The 22540-nt window shown below is 40.7% G+C and overlaps 2 protein-coding genes across 3 annotated transcripts in view; both read right to left on the bottom strand.

The window, feature by feature from the left end:
* The window catches only part of LOC100058767 (purine nucleoside phosphorylase), a 58157-nt gene that overhangs the window by 17222 nt on the left and 18395 nt on the right, over positions 1-22540 (bottom strand). The gene's annotated exons all lie outside the window — the stretch shown is intronic.
* The window catches only part of LOC100072592 (purine nucleoside phosphorylase), a 32503-nt gene continuing 18474 nt past the window's right edge, over positions 8512-22540 (bottom strand). Inside the window, exon 6 of one of the 2 annotated variants that reach the window (XM_014733732.3) lies at positions 8512-9951. In XM_014733732.3, coding sequence (XP_014589218.1) covers positions 9905-9951 — 47 coding nt within the window. In that variant the 3' untranslated portion in view covers positions 8512-9904. Of the gene's footprint in view, positions 9952-16315; positions 22008-22540 lie in introns of those variants that run through there. The other variant, XM_005603183.4, reaches the window with a different exon arrangement.

Below are 22540 nucleotides of genomic sequence, written 5' to 3'. Positions count from 1 at the left end.
TGTTCAATAGCATGGTGTTAGTCTCCACATATTTGTCATTTTTCCAGCTTTCTTCTTGTATTTGACTTGTAGTTTCATACCACTGTGATCAGAAAAGATGTTTGATATGATTTCAATCTCTTAAATTTATTGACACTTGTTTTGTGTGCCAACATATGGTCTATGCTTGACAACGTTCCATGTGCACTTGAGAAAAATGTGTATTCTGCTGGCTTTGAATGCAATGGTCTTTAAGTATTTATTAAGTCCATCTGGTCCCATATTTCATTTAAGGCTGATGATTCCTTGTTGACTTTCTGTCTGATGGTGTATCCACTGATGTAAGTGGGGTGTTAGAGTACCCCACTATTACTATATTGCTGTCCATTTCTCCCTTTAGATCTGGTAATAATTGCTTCATATATTTTGGTGCTCCTATGTTAGGTGCATACATATTAATAAAGGTTATATCTTCAGAAAAGATTGTCCTCTTTATCATTATATAATGTCTTTCTGTCTCTGGCTACCTTTTTCAGGTGGAGGACAATTTGTTTTGACATAAGCATGGCTACATTTGCTTTCTTTTGGCTGCCATTTGCTTGTAGTATTGTCTTCCATCCCCTCACTCAGAGCCTATGTTTCTCTTAGAGCTGAGATGGGTCTCTTGGAGGCAGGATGTAGTTGGGTCTTGTTTTTAATCCATCCAGTGCCTCTGTGTCTTTTGATTGGTGAATTCAATCCATTTACATTTAGGGTGACTATTGATATATGAGAGCTTAATAACTGCTGTTTTATCTTTTGTTTTGTGGTTGTTCTATATTTCCATTTTTTCTTTTTCTTTGTATTTCTGCCTGCCTTTCCAGTTTGATGCTTTTCTGTGCTATTTTTCTCAGTTTCATCTTTTTATATGTTTCATGTCTGTGCTAGCTTTCTGTTTTGTGGTTACCATGAAGTTTATATAAAACACCTCATGATGAGATAGATCTATTTCTGTTGATGGTATCTTATTCTCATTTTCCTATACAGGTGCCATTTTTTTCTCTTCTCCATTTATGGTTTTTTTGTCACAAATATTCCTGTTTTTACTGTGAGTTCATTACTAATTTAAAGTAGTTATAATTATTTTTAAAAACTTTTCTCCCCTTTAACGTTTAAGGTATAATCAAGTTTTTAACAACCTATTCTGATAATAGAGTCACAACATTCTGATTCTGTATGTCTGTTTATAACGTTACTCAAAGTTTTGCATACTTTTGTCTTTTGATTTCAGGTAGAAGGACTCCTTTCAACATTTCCTGTAAGTCAGGTCTAGTGGTGATAAACTCTTTCACCTTTTTTTTGTCTGGGAAAGCCGTTATCTCTCCTTCATACCTGAAGGACAACTTTACTGGATAGAGTATTCTTGGCTGACAGTTTTTATCTTTCACTATTTTGGGTATGCCATTCCACTCTCTCCTGGCCTGTAGATTTTCTTCTGAGAAATCTGCTAGTAACCTAAGGGGTGTCCTTTGTATGTTACTGTGTTTTTGCCCCTGGCTGCCTTTAAAATTCTTTCTTTATCCTGATGTTTGACAGTTTTCATATAACATGTGTTGGAGAAGATCTTTTTGCATTGAGATAATTTGTTGTTCTACTAACTTGGTGGATTTCTATGTCCAGTTCCTTCCCCAGGTTTGGGAAGTTCTCAGCTATTATTTATTTAAGTATACTCTCTGCTCACTTCTTTCACTTTTCTCCTTCTGGGAAATCCATTATCCTTATGTTGCCTTTCCTAATGGAGTTGGAAAGCTCTCACAGAATTACTTAATTTTTTAAAAATCTTAATATTCTCTCCTCTTCTACCTGAATCATTCTTACATTTCTGTCTTTGACCTCACTAATTTTCTCTATCATCTGGTCTGCTCTTTTCCTAATGCTTCCTAATGCATTCTTCATCTCATTTATTGAGTTCTTCAGCTCTAGAATTTGTTTGTTGCATTTTTCCCAAAAGTTAATATTTCTTCTTTTCAAAGTCTCTGTACAATCATATTCAGTTTACATTCCAAACCTACCAATCAGTTTGAGAAAGAAAGCAAATTTCACTTATTTCCACTGTGTTTGGCATAACACCTTAGAAGACAATTTCAATTATATTATGACACGTTAAACAAGCCCATTAGAATAATGACAGCCTGCATTTGGCTGGTGCTTTTCTGTTTAAAAGAATATTCATGTACCTTACTTACCTATTTTAATTCTGATAATAATCTTATGATATTGACAGGGGAAGGTTAATATTCTCACTTTAGAGGTGAAAGAACTGAGGCTCAGTGAGCTAAGTGGTGCCCTAGGTCAAACCAAACTGTCATTGTCAGGCCAAGGACCAGGATCTGAACATCTGACTCCTAACTCAGGCTCATCTTACACTGATATAAAACCTCACACTCTGAAAACTTAAAGTATAACATTTTAAAGTATTAATTACTTCATTTAGAAATTAATTCTCTGGTTTATTCATTGAGAATTACATAACACGCTAAAATTGTTAACAAATTAAAAAGGAAAACATGTATTTGGCAGAAAAACTAGCTGGGTGGCTCATTCTGCTCATTCAGCAGATATATTACATACAAGGATGTTATTGTATACAGTCACTTTTCTAATTGTAACCACATTTGTACTAATAAAGTGTACTTTTCCCAAAATTGGGTGTATACACTTTTGATTATATCACTTTGTCTGTGTTACAGGTTCTGCCATGTGTTGGGGAGCTGAGGGGGTTTAGGGTCATGGGAACCTCTGCCCCATTTGGGTTGTTGGATTTATGGACATCACCACCAGTAGTGTGGGGCCTGGAGTCACAGGTGGCACTATGGCTGGTGGGACTGGGATCTCGGCCCCAGCATTGCTGCTACTTGGTTCTCTGTGGCTGCAGCTACCACTGTGACTTGAAGGCCTGTGTGTTATTCATTCCTCTGTTGTTGCTCTGGGTACCCTGGGGCTATGGCTTCAGTGGCTGCAGCCAGGGGCTGTATCATGGGCACAGCCTCTGCTGTTCCCTAATCTCACGTCTTTGTTTTCCAATCCACCCACTTTCTAATGTACTGATGTGTGGATCTCTACTTGTCCTGGTCTGTTGGGTAAAGGAGCCTTTGTTGAGTTATGGATGTTTTACTAGTTGTAAATTGAGGGGGAGAGACAAAGGGAGCATCTCATGCCGCCATGATGCTATGTCACCCAATCTGCCATTCTTTGAGGTTGTCCAGCTTCTAAAATATTTCAACTCACCAACTTTTCACTTCAGGATAGCTCTATGGTGGGCCTAAGTCCTGTTAGCAGGACTCCCAAAAACCTAGGAAATTGATCTCAGTTATGATTCCACAATACTGAGTTCAGGAGTGTTCTCTGACCAGAATGGACTAGGCTGGAGAGTTTGAGAGAGACACCTTAGAGAACCAAACTGCACCTGGCAGGAGTGTTGTGTGTTGTGTGACCCTTAAACAGGTGAGGTGCATCTGCCCAAGGAGGGGCTCTGAGCATATTCACACTTGCTGTTGAGTACAACTAGACTGGACTGAGAGATACTCTTATATTTCCATAAAGTCTAATATGACCCTAACTTACTTAGAGTTTTCAGGAACAATGCACCCTTCTGATGAAGGTGTTGGAATCAAGACATTTGTACTTCTATCTGAATTGGAAAATTTGTTCATCTCTCTCATAGAGCTGACTTTATTCTGTGCCCTTTGAATAAATAACCCTGTTTGATTTATTCAAGTGCTGTCTGAGTCAGGTTTTGTCATCAATTTTTTCCTTGTATTAACATTTTTCAACATAGTGGGCACTCAGATAACTATAACATTTACCTGACAACCCTGTATTATATTGAGGTTTGTCTATTTTTTCTGCATTTATTTTGAACTTTGTCCTTTTGATAATCAGATGTATTAAGCTGTAGATAGAAATGTCAGCATATATGTGTATGTGTGTGTGGTTTTTTGGGAAAAACCAAAATTATCCCCTTCTAACTCTTGCCTGCCCATAAAACCTTGGGGAAACTTGACGCATTTCAACATCCCAGGGAGGACACTCATCAGGTGTGTCTTTCCAGGTTGCTGAGCATTGAGAAATATGAACTCATGAGGAAGGTATGTTTCTTCATTTACTCAACAAATGTTCTAGGGATTGAGGACACAGAGAAGGACAAAACAGTGTTCCTGACTTCACGGAACTGACATTAAACTGAGGAGTCAGACTACAAATAAATAGAAACATATAAATATCTAAGATAATGATAACTGTTAACAAAAAGTAATCAAAGAAAGGGGATGAATAGTAACGGAGGAAAGAAAGGTAAGTTAAAACTACAATGAGATACCATTTCATACTCACTAGAATGTCTATAATAGATAAGATAGATGTTAACAAATGTTGACAAGTATACAGAGAAACAAGAACCCTCACACATTGCTGGTGGGAATGTAAAATGATGTAACCACTTTGGATGAACAGTTTGACAGTTTCTCAAAAAGTTGAGCATAAAATGACCATATGACCCAGCAATTCTACTTCTAGATGTCCACCCAAGGGAAATGAAAAGATTTCCACACAAAAACTTACACGCAAATGTTCACAGTAACACTACTCAAAATAGCCCCTAATGGGAAACAACTGGTGGATGGATAGACAAAATGTGTGTCCTTAGAATGGAATACTATTCAGACTAAAATGGAACAGACTACTGACACATCTTACATCATGCATGAACCTCCAAAACATGCTGAGTAAAATGATCCAGATACAAAAGAACATGTATCCTTTGATTCCATTTATATGAAATGTCCAGAAAAGACAAACTTATGGAGATAGAAAGTAGGGTAGTGGTTTCCTGGGGCTCAGGGTGGAAAAGGACATCAATGTAAATGGGCATAAAGGATCTTATTTGGAGAGTGAAAATATTCCAAAACTGCATGGTGACAGTTGAACACTGAGTGAAGTTAGCAAAAATCATTGAAGGGTATACCTGAAATGGGTGAATTTTTTTTTTTTGGTGGGAAAGACTCTCCCTGAGCTAACATCTATTGCCAATCTTCCTCTTTTTTCCCTCCCCGAAGACTAAGTGCACAATTGTATATTCTAGTTGTAAGTCCTTCTATTTCTTCTATGTGAGGCACTGCCACAGCATGACTACTGACAAACAGTGGTATGGTTCTGCGACTGGGAACCAAACCCTGGCCAACAAAGTGGAGAGCATCAATCTTTAACCACTAGGCCATCAGGACTGGCTCTGAAATGGGTGAATTTTATAATATGTAAAATACATTTCAGAAAAGCTATCTGAAAAAAAAAAGGTAATGAAGGCACAAGAGATTTTAAATAAGTTAGTACACAGAAAGTCTTTCTGAGGACCTGGCACTGGAATCGAGACTTGAATAAATGAGGGATGCAATGATTAAGGGAGGTGTTCAAACAGAAGGTACAGCTGGCATAAAGGTTCTCAGGAAATTGAGCAATTTAGCAACAGCAAGAAGGCCACTGTTATTAGAGTGAGCAACAAGAATCGTTGTGGGAGGTAAGGTCAGAGATATGGATAGATGGAGTAGACCACGGGAAGAAGTTTGGGTTTTATTTTGAGCATGAAAAAAGGCTACTGAAAGGACTTGTAACTAATTCATCTTAAAAAAACAAAACAAAAAACCACCTCACTGTCTGCTTTGTAGAAAATCAATCATATAGAGCAAAAATGGTGGTAGGGAGATCAGATAGCAGACCACTGTGGAGGACCAGACTAAAAGTAGGTTTTGGTTTGCATCAGTGGTGATATGGGTGGTAAAGAGATCAGATTCTGGAGATATTTAAGAAGATAGAGCAGGAACGACTTGCTGATATATCAGAAACAGGGTATAAGAAAAAGATGAACCAAGAATCATTCCTAAGTTTTTGGCCTGACATATTCAATGAATGGAGTTGCCATTTACTCAGATGAGACTCTTAAGGGAGGAGCAGTTTCGGCAGGTAATGAAGAGTCTTCTTTTACAGCTGTTAAGTTTGGCAAGATTAGACCTCCAGGTGGACATGTGGAGTATGCAGTTGGATAAATGAGTCTGGAATCAGAGAGAGGAAGTTTAAGCTAGATGTATAAATTTGGAAGTCATTAGCATATAGATGGCTTTAAAACAAATGATCTGGATGATACCATCTGGGGACAGAAATCAGGCTGAGGGGAAGGATCTAGCAAAAGAGTTTGAGAATGACCTCTCAGTGAGGTAGGTGGAAAATCAGGAAGTAGGAGGTTGGAAAGCAAGTGTCAAGGTCACTGCTGACCGTGAAAATTAGTCTCAGTGGAGCAACAAGGATAACACCAGAAAGAATGAGAGATGAGAAAGTAGAGACCGCATGTACAAACAACTCCTTTGAGAAATTTTGCTATATAGGGAGTGATGGCTGGAGGAAGGATGTGGGGTCAAGGGAAGGGGCTTAAAAATTTTTTTTAATTTTTTTAATGATGGGAGACATCTTGAAATGGAAAGAACCCAACTGGGACTTGGGTGTGAAATGAGAGAGGAGACAAAATGGTTTGTACTATTGTCTGGGAGTTCAATGGCACCTTTAATTGATTACTGATAGGGTACTCTGTGACTTGCTTATACTACAGTTACAACTGTGCCATCCAGTAGGGTCCCTCGATAATGAAAGGAAATGAGGCCTCATTGGGAGCTTGGCTTTGACTGAACACCTGCGCATAAGAGGGCAGCAGAGAAAGAGTTCTACAAGGTGGTCCCTGCAGGGTAAGGACACTGTTACATCCTCTGCAAAGATATTAGAGAGAAGGCAGCCTTTCCTCCCCAGAACCTGAGTGCTAAAATCCAGCTTAGAGACCCCAAAGGCTCCAGACTTTGGGACATACTTGGATAATGTGGCCAGGCTTTGAAATCTGGAAAGAAGCTGTTATAATGCTGACTGAGTGTGGAGGAAAGGCCAGTACAGAGGGAGGTTGTAGCAACTATGTTGAACCATTTTTAAAAATAAGAGAATGAAGCTGGACCATTCTTATTATAAATATACTGATTCCCCTGGAGTAATCATCACCACAATCATTCCAAAAGAACCATTGATGCTGAATCCTAAAGTGTGTGGCCAAATTTTACCAAAAGTGCCAAGTAGTGAAGGATCTAATCTATGATGGAGAGAGGAAGACACTCCTGCTGTGATTGGACCTTTAATGTGAATATCACAGCGTGTAATGTGTACACAGTGCTTTACCGTCTACAGAAGATGTTACATTCTTTGTCCTTTGGAGTTTTGATATTTATAGAGACCATTGACTAAGTGTCATTCATATTATTCTCATCTTTATTCTTCAGATGAGAAAAGAGAGGCTTAGAGAAAGGTCACCTGACTTTTCCACCATCACACAGCAAATGAATGGCTAAGGCAGGACTCAGATTCAGGACTTTTGTCGCCACATTTTTTAATCCTACCGTGACGTGGGTGGGTAATATGTGGAAATTCATCACACGTTTAGGCTGATTAGGAAAGGTCCAAGGGGAGTAAAGCTTGGTGGCAAATTGGGGATGAAACAGGGAGGTGAGGAACTGTCTTCTATCATTTTAAAAGGTTTGTCCAAGTACAAGAAAAATCATATTTGTTCTGTGCAACTTTGGAGAGTTCAGACTAGAACAAGGAGTCTGATTCTACTCAATTTGTGAAGAGCTCCACAAAAAGGAAATTGGTGATTTACATTCTTAACGTATTGACGCAAGGGCCAGATGAGTATTTGGCAAAGTTTTGGAGGGAAATCTTTGACCTTACAACCTCTAAAATTCTATTCAAATCAAGTCACTTAGGACTTGTTTGCAAAAGCCTGAATAACAATAGTACACTTCTCCAACACTCTAGTTATATGGAAGGATGGTGGGGTGTTACACTGTACTTTCGTGTTACAATAATCATGTATCCATGCCTGTCCGTTTCTGCTTGACCCACTGCAGGGTGGGAGGTGAGGAGTTGAGGGGCTAAGTTAGGAAGAGTAGGGAGCTGTGACTGATCCCAGACACAAGTGGAAGCAATTCACTGCTTCCTCAGGCAGGGAAGGGCAACCTCTTAGCTCAGCAATTGAGAAATCCTCAGCAGCAGAGCAGGAGGAATTCCTCAGGGGATTGAGGGGTGACAGAGAGGATAGGTGGAGAAAGGGTTACCAGGAACCTCGGGGAAGGAGTGGTTCACGGGTGGAAGCCTTGCACAGAGGTGCAGTCAGTGGTGAAGGAAGCCATTTGTTCCAGGAGAGCTGTTTAGAGGGAGTATGTTTTGTGTGTGTCACCGACAAGTTACCCCGAGGACCTGAAGGGTGGATTTGGATATCTTGATTGTTTTTCCAAATTGTTCTTTTTTCCTTTTGTCATGTTAAGGAGACACAATCACCAACAACCCTGAACCAGATCAAGCCTCACTACCAGAGTTATGACAACTAAGACTTTTGTCTTTTTTTTTTTTTTTTTTTGGTTTTCATAATTTTTATTTCTTTGATTACTTGAGGTCAAATATATTGTCATATTTTATTTTTACTTTTTATTGAGATTATGATAGTTTACAACTTTCTGAAATTTCAGTTGTACATTATTGTTTATCAGTCATGTTGTAGGTGCACCACTTCACTCTTTGTGCCCACCCCCTCCCCCCCTCTTTCCCCTGGTAACCACTAATCTATGCTCATTGTCCGCATGTTTAACTTACACATATGAGTGGAGTCATACAGAGGTTGTCTTTCTCTATCTGGCTTATTTCACTTAACATAATATCCTCCAGATCCATCCATGTTGTTGTGAATGGGATGATTTTATCCTTTTATGGCTGAGTAGTATTCCATTGTATATATACACCATATCTTCTTTATCCAATCATCAGCTGATGGGCACTTAGGTTGCTTCCATGTCTTGGCTATTGTAAATAATGCTGCAATGAACATAGGGGTTTATGGGACTTTTGGAATTGCTGATTTCAAGTTCTTTGGATAGATACCCAGTAGTGGGATGGCTGGGTCATATGGTATTTCTATTTTTAATTTTTGAGAAATCTCCATACTGTTTTTTCATAGTGGCTGCACCAGTTTGCATTCCCACCAGCACTGTATGAGGGTTCCTTTTTCTCCACAACCTCTCCAACATTTGTTACTTTTTATTTTCATTATTTTTGCCATTCTAACAGGTGTAAGGTGATATCTTAGTGTAGTTTTGATTTCTTTGCCTTATTTTTAATACTAAGATCTCTCCAGGAGGAGCTTAGGCCTCATTACCATAACCTGCAATGCATGTGGAGGCGTGTTTTCCAACTGAGCCAACACAAGAGAATCCCACCTCTCCTTTTTGAATGTTCATTCTCTGTCCAAAATAAATGTCCATGTTTCCCTTTGTTCGGGGGTGCCATGGCTTTGGAAATGATTCCTCATGGTCTCCTATTTGCTGCAAATACACTTTACTTTGTGAGACAACTACTTTCGGTGTAGAGTCTGATTTCACTCGCCAGGAGTGAACCCACTTCAGTTTCGGTAACATGAGGCCAGTAGTTTATGAGGAAAGTATTTGTGGGGAAGAGGGTTATGGGGCTAGTGATATGCATGAGTGCATTTGCTGAGAAATGGGGTTTGTAGGGGCCTTGCTTTGCTGGGACAGGGGCTCGAGGCTGTTTGGTGCAGTGAGAGAGGCCACAGGGACAGAAGGAATAATCCTTGCTGTGGCCTTAACAATATATACACAGATACATGTGTATTTAAAATTTAAATAAAAATCTTATATGATTACAAAAGCAATACATATCAATGTAGAAGAATTGGACAATAAAAGGTACAAAATAAATGAAAAAAAAGAACCCTTATATCTCCTTGTCCAAGATGAGCACTGTTACGAGTTTGGTGTACTTTCTGTGGATTTGATATATTTTGTAGAAATTATTAATGTCCACTTTGTCCCCAACTATTTACTTCAAAAATCTTCAAACCTGTAAAAGCAAAGAAAGAGTGGTTAGAGGCTGGACCCATGGCCAAGTGATTAAGTTCACACGCTCCACTTCAGTGGCCCAGGGTTTTGCCAGTTCCGATCCTGGGCATGGACATGGCACCGCTGGTCAGATCAGGCTGAGGTGGCATGCCACATGCCACAACTAGAGGGACCCACAACTAAAAATATACAACTATGTACCAGGGGCACTTTGGGGAGAAAAAGGAAAAATAAAATCATTTTTTTGAAAAAAGAAAGAGTAGTTAATGAACTAGTATACCTTCTGCCTAATTTGTCATTTGTTAATATTTTGCTATACATACTTCCTTTTTCTCCCTGAGCCATTTGGAAGTAAGCTGTTGCACACATCATGTCAGTCACTTTTAAACATATGAGCATGCATCTCTAAGAATAGGGACATTCACCAATAAAAGAACATTACCGTTATCTCAGCTAAGCTGATCAATGTTAATTCAGTGAGGTCTGCATATGTCTTACTTATCAAGATGTCTTACTACAGACTCTAAGTGCTTTCCTTTTTCTTATTTCCCCAGCTGTCATCTTTGAAGGCAGAACTTCAGTCATGTCTCTGGCCAGCTAGGCGAGAGTAACCACATACTGGGGAAGGTAAGAGAGACTCTGAGCATGGGAACCTGGAAGCTGTCAGAAGGGCATCTCTCTCTCAAAGCCCCTACTCTTCCTTTCCTCTTGCTCATCTCCATTGCTCTCCTCCAGGCTGTGGGCTAGACCGTTGCTCTGGGAGATCCCATCCTCCTTCCCCTTTCTCGCCTTCCCTCCTTTGCTCTCTCCTCCACCAAACCTTGCTGTATGCCTGTTCTGTGCTAGCTTCTGTACCAGGGTCTGCTGACCCAAGTGAACCTGGTCTCTGGTCTCAAGAAAGTACAGAAAAGGCAAAATTTCTCCTTGGTGAGAGGCTTCTGTTCTTGGCTCTGTAACGTGCCATTTAGGAGCATCATGCCCATGGGGCTGGCTTCTTTATCTGGTCACCTTACCAGGGTGTCTGGGCTTCACATGGAAAAAGCCTCTGCTCCTTGGATCACTGGTTGCCCTGACAACGACGTGGCGAGAGCACCAGACACAGTTTCATGAAAGAAAAGTGGGCTCCTTTAGCTTAAAGGCTAGCTTAGTTATTCTCCCGTGGGCTGATTCTCTGTTCAGGGAAAATACTGGCTTTGGAGGGGCACCTATGTCTACTTTCTTGACGTAGGCTTTTTCTGTTGATGCACTTGTTGACTGTCCTTTCAAGATTTTTCTTATATGGAAGAATGTAAAAATGGAGGTCTGTGAGCTAATTTTAACATTGTAGAAATCTTCATGAAAACCACAAATTTGCTCTAAATAAACCTATAACATACTAACTAAAACTAAGTTTATTGGAATTATATCAATCCACTGTGGAAACTGTGGTCATCTCATTCTCATCAAAAACTCTTCTTGGTAAATTTTTTAAAAATTAATACAAATGGGAAAATTAAATTAATTAAATTGTGGTGATTCATGAGTATAACAGCAAAATTTCCTCAAAACTTGAAATTTTTGGTACCATCTGAGGATTTACTCAGCTAAGATCAGCCTTTGGTAAATAGTAGCCACCATTTGTGAAATCAAACTCCTAATCTACCCAAACTCATAATCTATCAATGGGGGGAGGCGCCAAGAACCGACACACCCCAGCTTTGGGGACGAAAATGCAGGTTTAGGGAAGTATATTGATTTTAGCATCCTCACAACTAAAGTCCAACCAATCAAACTGTGTCCTGCCTCTTTTCTCTTAACTAAATTTGATTTGGGTTATCATTTATTGCAGATAGTTTTGCAGGATATCTTTACTCCTATCTTGGAACAAGGTGGAGTATAAAAGAATACAAACCAACAAGCCTAATAATATACTTTAAGAAGGAGATGGGGGAGCTTGGAGATTAGAAAGGGAAATTCTAAATTTTGGGAATTGCTTCCTTGTAGCCAGCACTGCTCAGGGCTATGATGCTGGCTCAGCCCTTAAATCCCAGTCAGGAATGTCTCCCCCCACCCACCCTGCCGGAATGAATCTCAACACTACTCCCATGCCTGCTCACTAAGCAAACATCTCTTCATGGTTTGGTCTCCCACTTAAGTGAGAGACAGACTGTGTGGGGCAGGGGTATTTCCCACTGCACATAGTGTTCAATGTAGCTCTTGTTTATAGTGTCATTTTGGGACTGGTTTGTATGAGTCAGTCCCGTGAGACTGAATAACTCCAGATGCACAGACAGAATCAAGTGTGGGCCTGTGAGTTGAGCACGGGATCCAATGTGCTGGGGTATCGGTGCTGCCTCCACCTCCTGAAGCCCTTCCTGAGCGGATCGTCTGACCTTTCTGGATGACTTTGTTATCTCAGTCTAAGCAAGAGAAATAACTGTAACTTAACAAATGTAGCTTACAGGGACCCAAGGGGGCAGGGAATAATAAAAAGTGTCCTTGCTAACTGAAAGATTACAGCCCACGAGTTTAGCTAGTTTATCTTCTAACTTCAGAGACTTCTTGCCAATTGAATTAAATGTTGTTCCACTACAACTTGTTTGACCACTACCTCAAGTTAAAATACACATAGTAACAATTGTTTGAAGGCCTTTCTCTGTAAAGTTCGCTGTTTCAGGCTTTGTGACCATTCTAAAAGAGTCATGTGACCATTACCTATCAACCATTTTACAAATAGGCATCTTCCACTCCAGCAAACACACACACACGCATATCTTTACCAGTGTTCTCTCCTTCTCAGTCCTAGTGTCTAGTACCCTTATGACCTCAGGGATTGCCAAGAATTCTGTCCGCAATGGAACTTCCAAGAACATGGATTTCCAGTCAGACAACTCTGAGTTCAAATGCTGACTCTGTCATTTACTAGCTGGACGATCTTAGATATTTTACTGAAGGTTCCTAATGCTTTGCTTCCCCATTTATAAAATGGAGCTGCACTATAGCATCAATCACCTCACTGTGTTAAATGACATAATGTAAATAAAGTACTTAATTCCATGGCACTTATTATAAATGCTAGCTTTTATTTTTTCTCATCTTTCAGAGGCAATCACATTAAATTGATATTGACTACAAGCCCAATTAAATATGTCAGCCCTTTCAGGGATAATTTCATTAAAAAAAAAGGCAGGAAAAAATGATAAATGTTAAAGGAATGTCTCTCCAACAGTGGAGTCTTACACACTGTAACCAGCTAGCATGAGAGAAGTTCTTGGAGTGTATTGGAAAGAAACTTCAAGAATCACATGTCATTAGGTGACTTTTATCCTGTGTTTACCAATAAGCTTGGCCCTGTCTGCAGCCACAGAGACCTGAAGGTGGTCTGAAGGAACGTTTGTACTCCAAGGCAAATGAGCAATGCCTGTTCTCTCTCCTGCTTCCTCACTCCCAGGGCCAGGCTGACTCCTCTTCTCCTCATTCCCTCCAGAATCACTGTTGGGGGAGGGAATGATGAATACAGGGCACAGTGCTTCCCCCTTCCTAGGGTCTCCAGCACTGATTCCCCCCACACACATACACCCCTCTCCTGCCTCCTCCTCAGCCCTTAGAGCATTCCATTCCCATTCTGCTCATGACAGTATCTGGCCGCCGCCCAGTATCAGACCTGAAATGGCTCAGCCAAAGGACCAGTGTCTAGAGTGAAGCTTGCCAGGACTCAGGACTGAAATAATGACAGTTGACCACGTCCCTCTCTAGGTTCAGTATTCCAGGAAACTCTGCTGTTTTGCACATCCTCTCCCAGAACTGGGCAGTCAACAGAGGAACACAGATGTGGGTCAGAGTGTGGTTTTTACTACTGGGTGCCAAAACCCAAAAACAAAACAACAAAACTGACTGACTTGCTTATCTGTCTCTTCCTTCCTCACAAAGCCTTCAGAATTCCTTTTAAAATTTCCTTCCCCTTTAAGATCATTTTTTAAAAACTTTTTCTTACAAAAAATTTCAAACATTCCCTAAGTAGAAAGAAGAGTATAATGAATCCCCATGTGGCCACCGCATGCAACTTCAACAATCAACATTTTGCCCATCTTGTTTCATTTCTCCTCACTGTTTACTATTCTTACTTGTGTGTTCATTTATTCCTAGAATATTTTTTTTTTAAAGATTTTATTTATTTTTTTTCCCCTTTTTCTCCCCAAAGCCCCCCGGTACATAGTTGTGTATTCTTCGTTGTGGGTTCTTCTAGTTGTGGCATGTGGGATGCTGCCTCAGCATGGTCTGATGAGCAGTGCCATGTCCGCGCCCAGGATTCGAACTAACGAAACACTGGGCCGCCTGCAGCGGAGCGCGCGAACTTAACCACTCGGCCACGGGGCCAGCCCCGATTCCTAGAATATTTTTAAAGCTAATTCTGAGTTTATTTTTAATGACTTCTCCCTCTTTCCCCAGTTAAAGCTGGGAGTTGGGCAGAGGAGACCCAGCTTGGTGAGTTCAGCCCCACACTCACCCTCCCTTGCATTCCATCACTGCCTCACAGTTGAAATCAGTGGCAAATACAATTTCATAATTTGGTATTTATTCTTCTGATAAATAATCTTGACTTCCTTCTTTATGCCACACACTGTGCTAGGCACAGAGGATAAGAAAAGAGCTAAGAGAAGAAACTTTCAATTCAATGGGAAAGAAAAGAAGCAGAAAAACAATATTGTTGGCTTGGCCTGATAATGTATACAGGTGCCACAAGAGTGTTAATTTATTGTACAGGCCTCCTTAATTTGGTTTTATATGTCTAGAGCCATATATTATTGACAAGCCCACAAAATTAACTTCTACCTGGAAGTTTCCTTAAGGAACCTCAGGTTGGGCTTTTAAAAGCCTCTTTAATTTGCTATCTTGAGTTTAGAAAAACCAAGCCAAAGAAACTCTTTCCACAGATTTCACCTAAGTACCTACAGATTTGGGTGAATTGCTTTCTTCCCAAGCACCCCATAATTTCCTAAATTTCCTGGCCTGCCAGGAGGTGATGTTTCCCACCTCCTGCAAAGCTTGGACCCTGTAAGCCAGGTCCTAGGCAAGTGTCCTGAGAATACATGTAGGCATTAGTCCATCATACGGGATTAAAGGAGCATCATTCTCAAAAATGACATTCTGTGCCAAGCTTTGGTTAGATAAACATTTTTTCCATTATATCCTGGTAAAAAGGGAGACAAACTCTTACTGAACCTAAGCAAGTAATATACTGCCATGAAAAGTAAGGGGGCTTGGTAAGAATTTCTGAATTCTTGACTGAGTATGTGGGTCAGTGAGAATCAGATATCACCTATAAAGGTTTATTTCAGTTTAAAAAAGCAGAATCTGGGGCCAGCTCCATGGCCGAGTGGTGAAGTTCATGCGCTCCGCTGCAGCGGCCCAGGGTTTGGTTCCTGGGCGCAGACATGGCACCACTTATCAGGCCACGTTGAGGCGGCGTCCCACATCCCACAACTAGAGGGACCTGCAGCTAAGATATATAACTGTGTACAGGGGGGGTTTGGGGAGACAAAGCAGAAAAAAAAAAAGATTGGCGACAGTTGTTAGCCCAGGTGCCAATCTTTGAAATAAATAAATAAATAAATAAATAAATAAATAAAATAAATTAAAAAAGCAGAATCTAGTAATTTGTTATGGATTATAGCAACTTTAAGAAGAAATAAAAAGCCTTCTTTAAATATTCAGAATTGGGCATTCAAACAACATCAACACTAAGATAGAACATTAAAACAATATTGCAAATAAATAACCACAGAATTCCCTTATCAGTTCATTTGTCCTACACAACTAATTCTTGTTCTGGTGGATCTTGAGTTAACAGTCCAATGAAGCTGTCTGTTTTTTGACTAAAAAGAGTTGTGTAAATCTTGACTCCGTCCTCCGGTTTGGTATGAAAGTTGTCTAAGTGATGGAAAGTGTCAATAGCTGGAAGTTTCTGGTACAGTCTGTTTTACGAGGTTCTGAGACTGTCCTTCTTTATTGAAGACACAAATTCTGGCCTATAATTTAAGGCAGAGCCTTCAGGCAAGCATTAGAGTAAACTAAAAACTCTCATCCAGCCTCATGACTCACATACCTAGTCATACGTTGATGTCTCCCAAATTTAGATCTCCAGCTCAGACTCTTCTGAACTCTAAACGCCTATTCACTATATTCAGCTGCCATTTGACATCTCTACTTGTCATTTTCATGGACATGTTGAACTTAACATCAACACAGGGTTGGATGGGGTGGGAGAACACCTCAAGGATATGCACCAAAATGTAAATAACAGTCTCAGTGAGGGTCTTGTATGTGTTTCTCTATACCATTATGCAAAACTTCTGTAATGAGAATTAACACTTTTAACAAAGGTCTTTATTTTGAAATATTTATTGATGTATAGGAATTCACAAAGACAATACACTGAGGGCCCACACCATGTACCCTTCACCTGGTTTTCCCCAGTGGTTACATTGTACTTAACTATAGTACATTGACATTAGTAGAGTGCTGTGTGTGTGTGTGTCTATGTAGTTCTGTGTCATTTTATTTCTAGTAGATTCATGCAACCACCACTGCAATCAAGATACAGAACTATTTCATCACCACAAAGATCCCCGCTGTGGTTTCTCTTTACAGTCAGACTTGTATCCCTATCGCCATCATCCTAACCACTGGCAACTGCTATTATGTTTTCCACGTTATACAAATGTTATGTAAATAGAGTCATACAGGACATGACCATTTAACATGATTTCCTTCTGTGACACCAAGCAGTTAGCTGTTACTTGAAGTGTTTTAAGTACATATGTCAGAATACATAATTATTTTTAAACAGTTCTCCCCAAAACTTTTACCTTTTGTGATTTATCTTTTTCGTATCTATTTAGTTTACCTGTTTCCAACAATTATTTAGATTGTCTATAAAAACTTCATGAGACATCAGACCAAATCAGCTATTTTAAGTTATTATTTTTACCAACAAATTTTCTAACAGAGATAATAAGAGTTTATTTGACTTATAAAGGCTGTATGTTTACATCATATCCAATGTTGATATCTCTGAGGACATGTCTGTTTCAATTAAACCAACAAACTTAAACAAGTTTTATTTACTAGCGATCACTTTACATCATGCTAACTTGAAAGACATCTGGGCTAGTTTTTATTACCTTTAGAAAAAATTTACATAAGCCCTTATTTTAAGTCCATTAAATAGAACTCTCTTTAAAAATTATGTCATCCAGACACACATACAATGACATGTAGACAAACACAAATAAAAACCTTTAAAATTGGACCATGCTTTAGGGACAAAACTCAAAAGAATCTGGATCCAAATTGGGACCTGTTTAGATGGCTAAAGATTTTCATTCGAGATTTTTTTCTCTGTATTTTGCTGTAAGGATCCTTTTTACAGCTGTTTTTAAAGTCATGTTATCTTTTAGAAGCTTCCGTATATTCATCAAAGAATGCATTCCACTGTGAGAGGTTTTGAATCCTCTTCTTTTTTTCCCAAGGGTCACCCTTAAGGTGGATGTATCTGAAACAACGGTTCCCCAAAATGGCCACTGTCATTGTAAGATATTTTAAAAGTTGACTTATTTTCACTTGCTTGACTTTAGATCTGAAATTTTGGGGAAGTTGAAGTTGGTGAGCTCAGAAAGAGAGGAAGGAGGAGCAGCAGACTTGGTTTAATTTCACTAGTGTGTTTGCTTATTTAATTATTTTTTCTTAAAGAGGCAGCATGGGATTTCTGACCAAGTTTAGAAGTCTCAAAAACTAAAATAGTCTTCCCATTGGTTGTTTAATTTTTTTTTATAGCCACTCTTTTTACAATTACATATGTAAATAGACCAGTTTGGGTAAACTGAAATTGTCCCCTTTGGGCCATTTTAAAGTTAAATCTCTTTTAGCGTGTTTAATTAACATTGTCTGAAGGGTGGATTTATATGCTCTCATAATCCCAAAAATATAATTTAAAATATAATTAGGCAAAACAGATGTAATCATTTTACAGAAAGTCCATCACTTCCAGCCAGTTTGTTGGAAAAGCGTAACGCAAGGACAAAAACAAAAGCCTGCCAGATCCATTATCCACTACAGAAAAATCAGACCAAGTGCTCAGAAGCCAAGTACCTTGGCACTGCCGTGCACGAGTTCTGTTACTTACCAAAGATGTCTTTTCATATGCCCAAACCTAATTTCTTTCACCACCAAAAGCAAAAGCTACCTCCTGAGGGTGGATGACTAAGGAGACTAAATTACCCCAAGCAGATTTTAGGAGGAAATCTGGGAGAGGTCAATGGAAATTCTCTAGCAGAAAGTGTGAGGGAAAGAAAAACAGGGGGCGTTGAGTTTTCCCCAATGACCGCTTGTAAAGAAACTGAGGAACAGAGAGAGATCTGAGAGGCCTAGAGCCAGTTTGCTAAGGAAACAGAGAAAGAAACCATGATAAATATTCTGTCACTTTAAGGCAAAGCCTCTGTTTGGCATGGCTGACCAGCACCCACACAGATCACAAACATTCTGAACTCAGCCCGCGGGGACCGAACCCTGCCTTTTTCCACAACTGCAAAACAAGACTCAGAGATGGACTCTGTAACTTCTGAGAGAATTAACTCCAGCCACAGGGGATCAGCTCCTTCTGTTACAGACACTACAGAAACATAAAGACTCAGTGGCTCCCAGGGAGGACTGGAACCCACCCCTTGTAGCTTTCACAACACAAACACAACAGGGCTGTAAGAAGTTCATCAAGCCCCAGCAGTGACAAACTCAAATGGGCCTCAAGCCCTCACTGCTCAATAACTAGTCAACAGGGATTGCTCCTCTGCCAGAGCCAAGCATCGGCTCTTCCAGTGGTCGGTCATGTAATCCTTCCAACCAGCCAGGGACTCTCACTCCCCTGAGCCAGGCTACCTCCAGAGGGGATCTGAACCCAAAACCCAGACTCCAAGAAGTGAACTTTGGGACTCGAACCCAAGGCTAGGGCACCCTTTAACCCAAGGATCAGGGAACCTGACTTTGTGAGACAACTTAAAGAAATAACTTATCTTTGTACTACGGGGTTGGCGCCACTTACATCCATTGAGAGATCCTCTGAGCAAAATGCTCACTGTGGCCACTGAGTCTCCTAATGGGGAAGTGACGTCAAACCAACAGCACCAACACCAAGAAGCAAGTCCCCGGCAGGCTCACCCCTCAACCTCCAGTAGCATAAGCAACATGTTGGAAAAATAGAGCCTCAGAGGGACTGGGTCCCATCTGGTTCACCAATTTGTTACCAGACCAAACCTGAGTCCCCTTCTTGGTGTGTTACCCAAACTACACCAAAAGGAGTTGTCACACAAGGCAGAAAATTTGCAGCTTGCAGCAAAGCAAATGGAGAACTTTGGGAATAATTTCACAAAGCTATGGCTCCCCTAGCAAAGGGAGGTGGGTGCCTTTATTTGGGGTAAGGAATGAATATTCAAAGGGGAAGTTTCATCATCACATGTAGAGGTGGGCATACGTTTGCACACGCATGGTTTGGAATCATGCTTTCTGTGTTTTGTTTTGTTTTTATAGATTGACACCTGAGCTAACATCTGTTGCCAATCTTCTTTGTTTTTCTTTTCTTCTCCCCAAAGCCCCCCGGTACATAGTTGTATATTCTAGTTGTAAGTCTTTCTGGCTCTGCTATGTGGGACGCTACCTCAGAATGGCTTGATGAGAGATGCCATGTCCTCGCCTAGGATCCGAACCAGTAAAACCCTGGTCCGCCAAAGCAGAGGGCACAAACTTAACCACTCGGCCAAAGGGCCAGCCCCTGAAATCACGCTTTTATATAAATAGCATGATCTAAAAAGCGCTACTTCGCCCCTCCCAGAGGAGGAGAATTTAGGATGTTAATGAGGGCAGTTTATTTTAGTACAATTCTCTGTCTGCACAGTTGTCATTCTTGTGGTTGAGGTCTGGACTGGTTCAGAGTGGATGGGTCTAGGGCTGTTGGCACTTAGAGCTTCTTCCTGGAGCATAGCTGAAACCACAAAGCTCAAGACTCCAAAGTCATTAGAGAAGGGAATATCAGTAGCTTTCAAAAAGACAAGAGAATTAGGTCAAACACAAAAAAAGGTTAGACTTTAGGCAAGACAAGGGAAGTGGGTTAGAGTCCGTGGCTGGTGACATGTCGAGTAGCAAAGAGAAGGAAATCAAGAGGAAATATAATGAAGGCCTAACAAGGAAGTGGCGACTATGAACAGAAGCTGAGACTGATACAGAGCAAGGGCTCGATCTACACTCCCCGAGATAAAAGGTCAAGCAGGCGATGGTAGAGAAAGAACTTTAATAAGCGATAAACTAGCAAATTGGCAGAGAGCTGACTATCATCCTAAAAAACACCCGTCTTAAAAGGGAGCTGATTTGGAAATGACTTATATAAAGCAAATGGAGTTGGGGAGGGGGCTCAGAAATGTCAGGCGATGGATGACCACAGAAAGTTGGGTGCCTCACCGTAGCAGATCTCCTGAATGCAACATTCCTGAGCAACCTAAGAAAACCTCAGTGCCTTTCTTATCTCGGACAGAGGGAACAGTTTGAGCAGAGGACACAAATTTTCTACTAACAAGCTATTCTTTCTACCAGTTACAGATCAGCTTGCCAATATGCAGTTTAAACAGTTTTTCCAAAGCGTATCTTGAGAATAAGATGAGGGGAACATATGGCCTTGGGGGGCTGAAGTACTAAGAGTCCTCTGCGTAGGGGCAGCTGTCCTTCATACGTCTTCACAGGAGACCTGTCCAAATTCCAAAGGGTTCCACGTGTTGCCTGTGGTGGATCTTTAGTCTACGACATGTGAAGCTTACAATCGGTCATTATAGCTTCTCAATGCTCCTGCATGAGGCTTAGTCAGGTGGAGGGCTGTCAGGAAGCTACTGTCTTATCAGTGGTCCTCCTGGTATTCTTCCAGGCAAGCTCAGAAACTTTGGTTACTCTGTTTCCCATGTTAACCTTGTGGGTACAGGTTTCATCTGAATCCAGGGAAATTTGAAGTCTTTCATCCTCAGTTTCAAGACTAGTTAATGGGGGCTGATATTGATGAGAAAGTAGACAGGAGGTGATCATAAGGCAAGGGACAGAGCAGACTCATGTGACGGAAGAGGCCTTCATCTGCCAGAAGCTAGCCCTTCCATCCTCATCTCATCTAAGATACCAGTTACAGATCAGCTTGCCAATATGCAGTTTAAACAGTTTTTCCTGTCATCACTTTGCCTTTCCTTCCTCTTTCCTGCATTCACATACAACCTCATCTCAGTGCTTAGCTACTTCTCTGAGAAGCAGATAGTCACACAAGATATGTGGTCTCAAGGCCTTTCATACTCCCCTTGGCCTGTGACACAGCCTTACAACAAATTGCACAAAAGTGAAGAAATTATTTTATCTTTTTCTGTATTCTCAAAGGATGAAAGCATTAAAGTCCAAGAGACATAAGGCTGGCCTTTGTGTATTATCTACTGCTTTAGGGGACTCAGAACTGAGCTCTCAGGAATGTGAGAGCATCATCTCAAGACACTAGAGAAGCTACTGTAGCAAGTTCAATGGCCTAAGTCACATCCTGGGGATATCCATGGATACATGGTAGGCCTTGTGCTCCAACTCTTGGACAAGAACTGTTTAGAAAACAATGGAGCAAAAGAAGAATTGGCACCAGAAAGTTCTGATGGGAAAGTGGGGAGGAGAAGGATGTGGTTCTTCCTTTCTTGTCTGCTACTACCTAAGGGCTGAGGCACACGACCCACCAAGGGGCCAAAGCAGGTAGCAGCTACCTAGATCCCATAAGGGAGAAGCCAGACCACTCCAGGCCCGGTTACTTGGCACAGCCAGGCTGTGGAATGCCAGCCATAAGGATGGAGACAAACTTTTCCAGTTTCTGTGCCGCCTGTCTCCCGGCCTCTAGGACTTCCTCGTGATTGGCCTTCTCCAGGCTTTCATAATCCATAACGACCTTGTTAGTGATGAGGGAGAAGCCAAAGACTCGAAGTCCACAGTGCCTTGCAACTATAACTTCTGGAACTGTGCTCGAGCCTGATGGGGAGAAAGAGGGACACCAACTCTCAGGATCCTCAAGTGACTCTTTTCCTCATCCTTTGGCCTAACCGCTATTCATCACCTCACTGACAATTTAACATCTCAAAAAAAATCCAAAGAAACAGCTAAATTAGAGTTGAGCTTAGGTTGTTCTGTACTGTTTAAAGGAGTGGAGCCTCAGAGGGCCTTACACTTTTCTTATAAATATTACCATTGCAATACTTTATTTCTGTATCTGTCTGTGACAAAATATCGTTTGTTTCTTTTTGCTGAGGAAGATTCACCCTAAGCTAACATCTGTTGCCAATCTTCCTCTTTTTTGCTTGAAGAAGATTTGCCCTGAACTAACATTCATGCCAATCTTCTTCTATTTTGTATTTGGGTTACTGCAATGTCATGGCTGTCAACAAATGTGTAGGGGCCTACCTGGGCCGCTGAAGTGGAGAGCACTGATCTAAACCACTAGGCAATGGAGCCAGCCCTTGTCTATGGCAATTTTGAAGTCAGTTTTAATCATGCAGTTCTGTCTT

This window comes from Equus caballus, chromosome 1 (assembly GCF_041296265.1).
Source record: "Equus caballus isolate H_3958 breed thoroughbred chromosome 1, TB-T2T, whole genome shotgun sequence".
Classification (NCBI taxonomy): Eukaryota; Metazoa; Chordata; class Mammalia; order Perissodactyla; family Equidae; genus Equus; species Equus caballus.
This window is presented reverse-complemented; position numbering and strand designations above follow the sequence as displayed.